Source organism: Urocitellus parryii, chromosome 6 (genome assembly GCF_045843805.1).
Source record: "Urocitellus parryii isolate mUroPar1 chromosome 6, mUroPar1.hap1, whole genome shotgun sequence".
Taxonomy (NCBI): Eukaryota; Metazoa; Chordata; class Mammalia; order Rodentia; family Sciuridae; genus Urocitellus; species Urocitellus parryii.
In genome coordinates, this window is record NC_135536.1 from 155,170,617 (window position 1) to 155,184,051 (window position 13,435).

At 34.8% G+C, this 13,435-nt stretch overlaps 1 protein-coding gene across 3 annotated transcripts in view; it reads left to right on the forward strand.

The window, feature by feature from the left end:
* Ralgapa2 (Ral GTPase activating protein catalytic subunit alpha 2) overlaps positions 1 to 13,435 on the forward strand; it is a 321,259-nt gene that overhangs the window by 59,176 nt on the left and 248,648 nt on the right. For all 3 annotated transcript variants that reach the window (XM_077800202.1, XM_077800203.1, XM_077800204.1), the window contains exons 4-5: positions 2,109 to 2,166; positions 11,260 to 11,303. In XM_077800202.1, coding sequence (XP_077656328.1) covers positions 2,109 to 2,166; positions 11,260 to 11,303 — 102 coding nt within the window. The remainder of the gene's footprint in view (positions 1 to 2,108; positions 2,167 to 11,259; positions 11,304 to 13,435) is intronic.

The following is a 13,435-nucleotide window of genomic DNA, read 5'->3' on the forward strand; positions in this document are numbered from 1 at the left end:
GCATTCACTGAGTATGCCTGGGTACCAGTCAGAGATCCTTGAGGTGCTGGCAATGCATCAGGGAACAACAAAAGTGTTGTTCTCTTGGAGCTTATTACACTTTTGGTGGAGGGCATGTGATCTTAAAATGGCTAAATTAGTATGATCCTTTCACCTTAGGAGGAGGACTATGAAGAGGACAGGACAGATAAAGGAGAAAGCCCTGGAGGTGTGGGAACAGGGCCAGCCTCCACTAGATAGAGTTCTCGGAAAAGCCTCATGAGGAGGTGACGCTTGAAGTGAGACTTGAATGGCAAGGAGATATCACCTGTGTAGGGATATGAGTGGAAAAGTGGTACAGGATAAAAGAAAAGTCCCTGTTATTTATATTCACTTATGTTTGATAGAAATTTACCTGTTGAGGCTTTTCTCAGAAGTTTGTATATATTCCTTTGTTGTTCATTGGGAACAAATGAAATAAATAGTTGTATCATATTTTACTGACCAACTTGGACAAACAAGAAAACAAAACAAAAACTCAGGCTGGCTGAAAGGGAGAAAGCAGTTCATTACCTACCTAAAAACATACTTACCCAGGAGATCTGGATATTATATCACATTACTTTTTGATCTGTTAGAATAGTAGGCTAGTTAAACCTAGAAGGGAGATTTTCTTTCTTTTTTCTTTTTTATTTGTTCTTTTTAGTTATAATGACAGAATGTATTTTGACATATGCATTCATGGAGTATAATTTTCCATTTTTGTGGTTGTATATGATGTGGAGTTACACTAATTGTGTATTCATATAAGAACATAGGAAAGTTACGTCCAGTTATTCTACTCTTTCCTGTTCCTATCACTCCTCCCTTCCCTTTCTTCCCCTTTGTCTATCTATTGAACTTAATGTTCTTCCTGCTCTTCCGCTTGTTGTGTGTTAGCATCCACATATCAGAAAATTTGCCCTTTGTTTTTTTGAGATCGGCTTATTTCATTTAGCATGATAGTCTCCGGTTTCATCCATATACTGGCAAATGCCATAATTTCATTCTTCTTTATGGCCAAGTAATATTTCATTGTTCCACATTTTCTTTATCCCCTCATCTGTTGAAGAGCACCTAGGTTGGTTCCATAGCTTAGCTATTGTGAATTGAGCTGCTATAAACATTGATGTGTCCAGTACGCTGATTTTAAGTCCTTTGGTTATATGACAAGGAGTGGGATAACTGGGTCAAATGGTGGTTCCATTCCAAGTTTTCTGAGGAATCTCCATACTGCTTTCAGAGTGGTTGCACCAATTTGCAGTCCCACCAGCAATGCACGAGTGTACCTTTTTTAGTTTTCTTTACTAATTTCAGAGTAAAATAGAAATGTATTATCAATACCAAGGAAGGTATTTTGACCAGTTTTGGATTTTCTATATCTTTTAGAAAAGTAGTTACAGCTAAAGAACAAGGACTTTTATTATCCTAGAATAATTTGACAAAATTTGTTGTGGAATGAGGGAAAAAGTTATTCTCATTAGTTAGGGATTTTGGGGGAATGGAGAGCTACTTTTAATGGCCAAATAATTGTGTATATCATAGATTTTTTTTCTTTATCTACCAATGAGGACATGCATAACTATGATGCTAAGACTTATTTTTATGCTGTTAATATCATGAAATTCTTGCCACCAGTTTCAGTTTTTTTCTACTGAATTATTTTTTTATCTTCTTTTTGTTCCTCTTTCTTCCCAGCTCTGTTTTTGACTAATGATGATTATGATGAAAATGAGAAGGAAAAGGTGAAAAAGAAGAAACCTGGGAATTCTGTCATTTGGGAAAATATTCTTTTAATATTTAAGCTATGACTGTCATTTAATAAAGACAGAGTGATTAAGTTTTTTTTCTTTGACCTTGTTGGGGAGTTAAACTTGGGATAATAGTCTCTTAAAACATTCAGAGAAAGAAACTTGCCTAGGGCAAGTAAAAGAAACTCCCATAGAAATATGGAACAAAGTGCAATATTTATGTTAAATACTTTTCCTTTTCTTTTCTGAAACTTAAAAATAGCAGGTAATATAGGCTTAACACAAGAATACAAAATTTCATGGTTTATTTTCTTTATACTTTATTTTTTTATTTTATAGAAAATACTGCAGTTTCTACCTGAGCGAATTTTCTTTCGATGGCATTACCAGAGTATAGGTAAGAAAGAAATTTAAAAGCTTTTCAGTAATATGTATTTCTTTTAGTGGAATTTTCAGTAATGATTTATATAATGAATACCATTAAGACAGCTTATAGCAAGGATTATTGATAAGGGTTTAACAGTTAAAACCCAAGACAAGTCTGACATGGACTTTGAAGGAAAGTGTCTCTTATTCTAAAAGTGCCCTTTAAAGTGTATCCCATGGATTGGCATCAGACTTCCTCTGGGAGCTTGATAGGTATGCAGAATCTCAGACCCCAACTAGACCTACTGAACATGATCATTTATATTTTTAACAAGGATCCTAATGGGATTCTTGTGTACATGAAGATTGAGAAACACTGATCTAGAGTATTCTAAAATAATTTTATATCTTCTTGCAAAATTCTCTTGTTCTGTAACCTATACCATTGACTCAAAATTGTTAGAATGCTTTAGGATGTGATAGTGAGAGGAAACTTGAAATAAAGCAAGTTACCATGGCTTCCCTTTCTGTGTAGCTTTTAATATCTAACAACATCTCATCTTAATTTAATATGCACAGCCCATCTGGGGTTAATTGTTAATTCTGCCTTCTGTTTTAAAGACTGACTGCTTCAGTTCTTCTGCCTTTCAAGAGACTAGCATTTCCTACAATTTTTCTTCCTTACCAGATGTCATATTGGAGGAGATCATGAACCTCATAATTGAATCTAACTCTGTTGATCATTCATTCATTCATTCAGATGTTTATTGAGAGAGACAGTTGGTATGAAGTTTTGACACAGAAACAAAGAATATCTCCTCATTCTTGTATCTTCTGGGCCTATTATACTGTGAGTGAATAAATGAGAAAAATAATTGCAGTGTAATTGTCACTATGAAAGAAGTATAATTGGAGCAAAGAAGAAAAGTAGGATAATTATTTAGAGGAATTGAGGGAAGCTTTACAACAGGTAACTTCTTTCGGACCCTTGAAAGATAAGCAGGTTAAGTATTGAAAAGCATAGAAGAAGCCTTCTATATGGGCTGTAAAGTGTGCATAGTCACGGAAGCAGAAACAATATCTCACAATCAGCAATATTCCAAAATTCAGAATCCTAAATGTTGAAAAAAATGTTGACCTGACTTTTATAGAAATTGAACATATTTGAAGTTATATATTATAAATCTAAAGGAAAAAAAGTATATATAGTAATATATCTATGGAACTGAATGAATAAATCATTAAAGAAAGTTCCTTGATTTTTAACTCTTTCAAAGAAACAAAAGAAAGTTTTCCTTTAAATCTTAGATAGTTGATCATAGTATTTCTGCTTAGTTCAAACTTTGAGCTTATGAATTTAAATTAATAGAAAGATCAAAAATTTAAATGCAAAGTATAATCTAAAGAGACATCATGGGGATTTGTAATGCTTCAAAGTATAGTAGAAGTAAATGACAAAGAGAAATAACTGCATGAAGTATTTTTAATCTGTGCTAGATATAATCCTTCTTTAATTTTGTTTATATCATTTGTATGAAAACCATACTCATTTTCTTCAGAAAGCACTTTAGAATGTCTGAAGATTAGTGGATTCCCCTCAGCATGAATAAACTTATTAGAACTATGTGAAAACTAATTTGCATTTGTGTTGGGAAACTTTATACATCTAGTAGGCAATGTGTGATATTACTTTAATTCTGCCTAATATCACAAAAACTGGTTAAAATTACTGGCACAAGTAGGTTTTTACCTAGTTTGGTAGCATCTTATCAAGAAGACCTCAGAGTCTTTGATTGGGATTTCAAAGCATTAGTCTCCTGAGCCATGTAATAGCAGTATACGTTATTTACCTGGTAGGTAGAATAAGATGTCTCTATAAAGCAGTCAGACTGAGTCATATTTCAGAATGCTGAAGTACAAGCATTTGCATTTAAATAGCATATAAAACCATTCTTATTTATTATTGGTGCTTATATATTTAATGCTTGAGCCAAATAGAATCTTTTCAGATAAATACAATTTTGCATTATTAATCAAGTTGGGTAAAAATTGGTGTTTATATAGGTCTGCATTTCTTTTATATTAATCTTCAGACTAGCTGTGCTTTGAAGACTTTCATATTTTAGAATAGCAACATGTGCATTGATGTACAATGTAACAAACCATTTAGAACATCAACATAGTGTAATGTCTGTATATAACACCCCAGGAATCTGGGCAGCAGTTTCTAAGGAAGTGAGTTATTAGTTGTGGAACTTAAGATATGAGTAGTAATCATCAATGGAGAAGGAGTCTTAGGTGTTATCAACATAGTTCAGATCATGTTCTTCCCACTAGGACTTAACACAAAAAAGCTTTTGTTTTCACAACCTTTTAGATTTTGAAATTGTTGAGATCAATAATTTCAAAATTGTTTTTTGAAATTGTTGATAATTTGTCAATTTTGAAATTGTTGATAATTGTCATTGCACACATTTGTATTCCATGCTGTACTGTACCTCTTGTCTTCTTTCTAGTTTATTTGGAGTTATGAATACTGTTACTATTTGTCACTCAAGTTCTTGACTGAGTTCACTGTAGAAACTAAGAAGCTATAAGGAAACACCTGAAAGGCGAGTGACTCACCCAAGATGGAGATTTTACTGGGGGGCTGCCCAAAGGGGAAGAAAAGGAGAGGCTAAAAGGAGAGGAGGAGGGCAGAGAGAAAGAGAAAGGAGAGAAAGAAGAGGAAGAGGGCAGAGGGCGTGTGCTTACAAGCTTCCGCTTAAGAAGGGTTGCGTAGGGGCCGTGGTGGGTGCTGATTGGCAGGGTGACTCAGGAACAGTGAGCGGACACTGTGTCCTGTGGGGATTGGTCAAGGAAACCTTTGAATTTGGCACTCTTCGGAGAGGAGGGGGAGGGGCAAGGGATTCAGTGATGTTCTGTCGAGATGGAAACTTAACTTCAGCCAGGAATCTCCCACACACCCAACAGCACCAGCCTCCAAAGAAAGGACTGTGCTTTGACCGTCTTCCCAGTACTGGCATCTTGACCTCTGCAAAACTTCTGGAATTAGTGGTCCTCTCACCAGCCGGTGTCTAACAGTCTAGATAGTTAATATTCCTTACCTTGTAGGAAGACCACTACTATATATCTTTTTAACTAAATGTTATTGCAGCTTGTAGGGGAAACACACTCTGAAATGTTGGGATAGAACCTTGAAGTTTGGGCCACATGCTGTATATTTCCTGGAACTGACAATTAGCTAAGCAGAAAAATCAGAAATAAGAGCAACTCCTATATTCTGCTAGTCTCAAAACCTCTCAGGCTTCCTTGATAGCCATATTTTACCCTGAGAAGAAAGTAATAGACAGCAACTACCACAATGTTCTGCCTTTTATGCCACAAAGTCTGTCTTATATGTCACTTTGTTTTGTTTGTAGCAAAGATGTTTGATTTCTCTTAAAATAGTTTTTTATCCTATCTTTTTAAATATACATGAGAGTAGAGTGTATTTTGACATATTATACATACATGGGTTTTTTCTTAGAAGGAAAATAGTCTAGTTTCTTCTTGTTTTGGTTTTTAATGGCTGACTCTTTTCTGTAAATCACTGAATGAGAAAATTGTTTTACAGTGTGAAATAAACACCGGTTCATTATTCTGCATATAGAGAGGTACTGCTATAAGAGATCTTTGAAGAACAAAATTGGGAATGTGGATGAAATAACACTCATAGACTCTGTGATATTAGCTAACCTACAACTGAGCTATTAGCAAATTTCCATTACTGATTACAAATGGAAAAATTGTTTATCAAGCTTTTCTGAAGCCACTTTTAGATGAGTAAATTGTGGTAGATACTAGGTGGGTGCTTGACACCTTATCTTTGGGCAATAATGAGATAAAAATGGGAATGAGATAACAGTGGATGGTAGCAGCAGGAAAATAAGGATATTTGATACAAGAGCTATAGTACTTATCCACGTGTCCACGTGTCCCCAACACAGAACTAAAGTTATATGTCTGTTCACTTTTAAAGGATTTGCTTCTCATGAGCCTCTAGATAGCAGCTTTCCTATTTGATTCAGTGTATGGTGCTGTGCCTAATAAATGTGTATGGAGTGGGTGAAAGGACACATTTTGTATTAGAGGTGTTTTATAGTAAAATTGTTGAAAATAAATCACCCTCAGATCTAAAAGAGTAGGGTTTAGTTGGTAGAAAATTTACATATGTGCAGTACTTCATGAATTTTTAAATATGATTTGTTATTAAATTTCATTTATTTAACTAGATTTTTCTTATATATAGTATAAAAACCAAGTGCATAACTAAAGTGAAATTTGTCTTCGACATTTCAAGAGTGTCCCTGGCTTTATGCCTGGGGCTACCCAGTGGCCCCATATTTCTGAATGTGAGCACAACTTCTCACCAGCCTCTTTTCTTAAAGTTTTTACTGCCTACTGGGTTCTATACTCTTCTTAGAAGCCTGGGTCTTATAGCTTTTCCTGGTTCCTTTGCCGTTAGGCCATGCCATTCCCTACTTTTCCTGAGGGAGCAGGGCCTCCCTATCAACATGACACTAGAACTCCCTCAAAAGTGCATTGCAGCCAGACCCAAATCCTGAGTGCCTCTGTGTTCATGAAAAATGGGTAGAATGAATACTCAGGGGAGCGTGGGGGCCAACCCCCTTTGCCAAACAGTAGCACTGCAGCCTCAGTCTCTCTGTTTCACCTCCTTGGCCATCTGAAATATGGCTTTCCTGAGGTTCCTCTCTCTCCTTCAGGATTGTTGGGTGAGCTATTCATAGTCTTTCTTTTCTCCAGTGGCAATTCCAGATCTCATTTGCCTTTTCTTTTGCTTTATTTCTCTTCTTCTTCTTCTTTTTCATGGCCTTGTTCTCTCCTAGTCTTTTCCACCAATCTAAATTACTCATCAGCCCATTGTTCCTCACCCCTATCCTTAGGCATCTTCCTGACACTTTTCATTATGTAGATCTCTGACCACAACCTCCGTCCTCTAGATCTTTCACCCAGTCACTTCTATGCTACCTTTTCTTTTTTTATTTTGAATAACATCTTGATTGGGGATACAGTAAACTGAATATATTTTAAATGCACATTTTGAGAAGTTTTGATACACACACACAAAAAAACAATATATGTATGTATCTGTGAAAATAATACTACTATCAGGTAATGAAGAGAGATCTTGCCGTCAAATTTCCTCATCCCCATTGGAAAAAAAAAAGTTTCCTCATCACCCTTCCCTAACTCATCACTCAGTCCCAAGTTAACCACTGATCTGCTTTTTGTTGCTGTAGACTAACTTGCATTTTCTAGAGTCTTATATACATAGAATCATACTGCATATACTCGTTTTCATCTTTCACTTGAGATTCACCTATGTTGTTGCATATATTAATAGTTTGTTCTTATTTCTTAACAGTACAGTATTACATTATATGGTTATAGCATAATTTGTTTATCTGTCTACTTGTTGATAGAAATTTGTGTTGTTTCTAGTATTTGGCAGTTAGAAATATTAAGCTACTTAAATATTTGTATACAAGTCTTTGTATAAATATAACTTTCCTACCTCTTGGGAATGGAATGGCTGAATCATATAAAGGCATATGTTTAACTGCCATACTGTTTTCCACAGTGTTTGTGCCATTTTATATTACCATCCTCACTGTGACAGTTCCAGTTAAAAATACTTGGTATAGTCAATTTAAGAAAGATTAGTAGTAATGTCTCCTTGACTAAAGAACTTGATCATCTTTTCATGGGTTTGCCATCTGTATGTTTTTGGTGGACCTGTATGTTCAAATATACTGTCCATTTAAACATTTTTTCCTTAATATTAAATTTTGAGAGTTCTTTAAATATTCTTTGTTTTTAATTAGATATGTCTTGGAAATATTTTTTCCCTATCTTGTTGTTTTAGTCCCTTAAATAGTGTCTTTTGAGGAGTAAAGCTTTTAATTTTGAAGAAATTCAATTTTTTTCTTCTATAGATTATGCTTTTGGTATTGTGTCTAGACAATTTTTACTCAACTGAAGTCACAAAGGTCCCCTGTGGTTTTCTTCTTGCAGTTCTGTTATTATGTTTCATATTGATCCATTTTGAGCTAATTTTTGGTTAATTAGAGCATACTACAGGGATACTGCTACATCGATGTTCATAGCAGCACAATTCACAATTGCTAGACTGTGGAACCAACCCAGATGCCCTTCAATAGATGAATGGATAAAAAAAATGTGGCATTTATACACCATGGAGTATTACACAGCACTAAAAAATGACAAAATCATGGAATTTGCAGGGAAATGGATGGCGCTAGAGCAGATTATGCTTAGTGAAGCTAGCCAATCCCTAAAAAACAAATACCAAATGTCTTCTTTGATATAATGAGAGCAACTAAGATCAGAGCAGGGAGGAAGAGCAGGAAGAAAAGATTAACATTAAACAGAGACATGAGGTGGGAGGGAAAGGGAGAGAAAAGGGAAATTGCATGGAAATGGAGGGAGACCCTCATTGTTATACAAAATTACATATAAGAGGTTGTGAGGGGAATGGGATAATAAACAAGGAGGGAAATGAATTACAGTAGATGGGGTAGAGAGAGAAGATGGGAGGGGAGGGGAGGGGGGATAGTAGAGGATAGGAAAGGTAGCAGAATACAACAGTTACTAATAGGGCATTATTTAAAAATGTGAATGTGTAACTGATGTGATTCTGCAATCTGTATTTGGAGTAAAAATGGGAGTTCATAACCCACTTGAATCTAATGTATGAAATATGATATGTCAAGAGCTTTGTAATGTTTTGAACAACCAATAAATAAATAAATAAAAAATTCCTGCTTCCTTATGCCTACTTAGTATGTGCATCTTGTACTCCTAGGAAGTTCTGTGTTCTTGATCCACTAGCTACTTCCAATTATCTTTGTGCACCAGCATCCCAAAGGGAGTTTTTCCATGTTCTTAAGCCTTGTCTGGTGGTATGCTTCTTTGTTGTTTAGCTTGAGGCATGATATATAAAGGGAATTTTTAAACAATTAAAACTAAAATAAGAAAGGATTTTTGTACCTTTACAAACTTTTCACCTTACGGTATCTTTAAAAAATTGTCAGTTGGTCAAAAAGACATTGGTAGATCTCACAATTGAAAATAAGAAGCAAGTAGAGTTTGAAATTTTTTTTAATTTGTTTTAATTAGTTACACAAGACAGTACAATGATCTTTACGTATCCTACATTTGAATCAAATGGGGCATAATTTCTCATTTTTCTGAGTGTACAGGTTGCAGAATCACATTGTTCATGTAGTCACGTATATACATATAGCAATAATAAAGTCTATTTTAATTTTGATGAGTTTTTTTCGATTAAATTCAGGAAAGTAAAGTCATAGTAGTACATTCTTTATTATAAGTGATATATTTAAACTAATGCTGTGAATTTAAATATACTTGATATTTATTTTTGAATATTTTTTCAACTACCTTAATATTTTGGAAATATTAACTATTAGAATTCATAAAAGCCATGTGTATGGGGGATACATGTTTTTCCTCTTGCCTCAGACCTCCAGTTAAAGGATATTTTTGTTTAAGATACAAATAAGAATTAGCCACACTAGACCCAAATAAGAGGGGGATAAAAGGGGAAAGGATCCCATGAAAATATAAGGGAGATCAGTGGAGTGAAAGAAGGTAATAATGGGAAGGGAGGAAAGATGCAAAAGGGGCGGAATAGTAGAATGAAATCAACCAAATTATGCTATGTATATATATGAATATACCACAGTGAATTTCACCTTTATGTCTATCTATAAATTACCAATTTGAAAAAGAGCTATAAATAAATAGAAGGAAAACCAGTACTAGAGGAAATGAAAGAGGGCAAGGGAGGGTAGGACTTATATATAATTATCATTCACTAATTAAAATATAATAATATAAAGTTAGCCAATAGAAGTTCAAATTCATACAATCAATCCCATTAATTAAATTTTATTTATTCATTTATGTATTCTTTCAGTTATTCACATGAGTCAATAAAGTGGCAACCAGTAGGGCTAGGGAGACACATAAAATAGATGAGGGCCCCAGTGTTAGATGTTATAGTGACAGTATAGCAATTATTAAAGGTTCCTTCAGATTGCCTGTGGTTTTGTCCTGACTACTGAATTCCATTTATGGATCAGACATATCTATATATCCAATATCCACAGAAATTTGGCTTGTATTAATCCTTAAGACATTGACTCTATTTCATAGTGATTCATCTTTTTGATATACATTAAATAAAATAAATATGAATGGATATCTGATTTTAAAATATTGCACAAAACTATTCAATAGGGAGATCTAAGTAATTTTTTTGTAACATGCAATTTGATCAAATGAAAAGTTCTCCTGCCTGAGACTTCCAATATATTTCTGTTTTGAAAGTACCCTTCTTTTTTTATTCTATTTTAGAGGCATTTAGATGGGGTTTCCATGCCATGTCCATCCTGGGGGCATGAGTGCATTTATAGAATACTCAGTTGTATATTTCCATTGAGAGACTTTTCTCGGAATGCTGGACTGCAGCGTGAAAGTTTTAGCTGTTGACTGGTGTAGTTCTGAGTAAATCTTAATTCCACCTCCTTGCCAGTGACCTAAGTGCTCTGCTAGAGGATTTATTGAGGGACTGAACCTCATAAATGTGGTCTTCATTGCCAGGAGAGAGACATAGCATCCTGCATATTTGTAAAGTATTCTTGTAAAAGTGTTTTGTGAGCAGTAGTTTGACATTATTTTTACCTCTAAAATTTTAAAAAAAATCAGTTTATGTATGACAAAGATATTTGTACATATTATACTATGGGTATTTGGGTTACCTCAATATCAATGATTTTGACTGTTTTTAAAGAATTTTGAAGAGGCACGTACTTAAAGTACTTTTACCTCAACAACGTTTTTCCTTTTGTGACATTGCTTTGCTTCTCAAGGGTGTCCTTCTTCCTTTTACTTTTAGGAAAGTATACCCTTTTATCACAAAGTACTTTTATTTCTAAAACTTATTTTTTAAAAAAATAGATCTTAAACATTTATTTATATACTCTATTTCTAATTCATTGTTTTAAATTTTCAGGCTCAACTTTAAAGAAGCTTCTACACACTGGAAATTCTATTAAGGTATTTATTTTAGATGAAAATATAATGGCATTTTTAATTACTCTTAAGTTTATTAATGCCACAAAGTAACAAAGGCCATTTTGAAAATGAAAGATCTTTATAAACCACTTTCTTAGTTTTTATTTTTAATTGAGAAATTATATGACAAATATTGTTTAGAAAGGTTTTTGTTCTTAACATTGTCACTTATATTGTGAAGGACATTTTAAATAGTATTAGAAAAAGTGGCTTTGGTGTCAGAGTTTGGACTTCTGAGTTCTAATTGTGATTCTTTTGAGTATAGCTAAGGATCATAGTCAAAGCAGTGACTGCTCCAGTTTTATCATCAGGAAAAAAAAAGAGTAATTCATTTGTAAGCTTCATCGCTAACAACTGATTCTGTCTACCGCAGCAATATGGTTGTTAAAATTATAGTTGTCTCTGAATTAATTTTGCTAATTTTGAGAACTATTGTGGGAGGAAAAAACAGCAGAGAGCCTCACTCTTGATTTTTTCATCTATTTGCAGTTGGTGATCTTGTAATTTAAGTTAAAGTTGGATTATTTTAAAATAAAAATGTATTATTTATAATGACATAGACTATCTGATGCTGGGATAAGATGACCCTAAAACATGAGTGGTAGAAGGCTGTGAGACTGGTGAATTTTTCACTTGTAGATATGTTCATGTCTTTAATAAGGTACTACATTTTTGTTTGTATACCAGTTTAAACAACCACAGATACTTAAAACTTGATATATTAACTTTCCTCTTCTATATTGAAAAACAGAAGCAATCTATTCTTAACCTCACTTTGATTTCCATATTTGTTCCCACCCCCACATTTTTTAAGGGAATATAGTTAACTATAATTAAATATAGTTTACTATAGTTAGCATGAAAAATTTGAGACTTATAGAATTTCACAGAAACTTTCCTCATGTTAAATATTATTTGATTAGGTGTGTATAGAGCTGCATCATTTTTGCTTGATGGCTGAATAATATGCATTCAACATTACCCCTCATTTTACCTGCTAGAGGAAAGGAGGAGTAATATGAAAAGACATGGAGGTTTGAGCAGAGCAGTGGTGGAGTCCAGGGGTATGTTTGGAAGTATGCTGTAAATCCCCTCAGTTAATGTGGTAGTACTGTTGCCAGCTAGGGTATCTGTCTTGGTGTATTTTGACTTCTCTTGGAAATTGGTGAATCTTTCTCTCTCCTCTCTTCTCTCTCTTCTCTCTCTCTCCCCTCTCCCCTCTCCCCTCTCCCATCTCCCCCTCTCCCCCCTCCCCTCTCCCCCCTCCCCTCCCCTCCCCTCCCCTCCCCTCCCCTCCCCTCCCCTCCCCTCCCCTCCCCTCCCCTCCTCTCCTCTCCTCTCTTCTCTTCTCTTCTCTTCTCTTCTCTTCTCTTCTCTTCTCTCTCTCTCTCTCTCTCTCTCTCTCTCTCTCTCTCTCGTGTGTGTGTGTGTGTGTGTCTCCTCTTTTCCACTTTTTGGTTTTCCTGCGGAGTTTTGTGTTTGGCTTGCAACACTATTGATTTGGAGGGACCAGTCTTACCTTGAGTTAATTGAAAGGAGATCAGGCAGCCACTCCAATTGCCTGTATTTGGAGCTCATTACATCTTTCAGTTGCATCTGACACATTTCATTCTCATTTGCTTATTTATCTTCTTTTATTGACATCATCTTTTTCAACCACTTAGGAATGCAGAAAAGGAGGGATGCCTTTTTTAATTCTAGGGATATGATGAAGTTGGAAGTGTACCTACATGTACACTCTTGATTTTTTTTTTTTTCTACCAGGGAATGCTGACCATTCAGAGCACAGTGAAGAGTTTAGAATAGAGTATGGACTTGAGGCAGTGTAGCTGGAGGTCTGCCCTGTCTGGTTGAGCCAGGTCTTCAGTTTCATTTAGCTCCTAGTATTCATGATTTTTAAGAACATTATAAACAGGTGCATATTATAGTGACATTACAAAATTCTGTTAAAAGCACAGTATAAATTTGGAGAAAGATTATCTTTTTCACTGGTTTTCTGGATAATCAAGATTTGATGGTATGAACACTGTGGCCTTACATTATGAAATACTGTTAATAGGAAATAAATAGTGCTAACTGGGAGCCAGGACCCCCTTTTGTGCCTTACATATGTT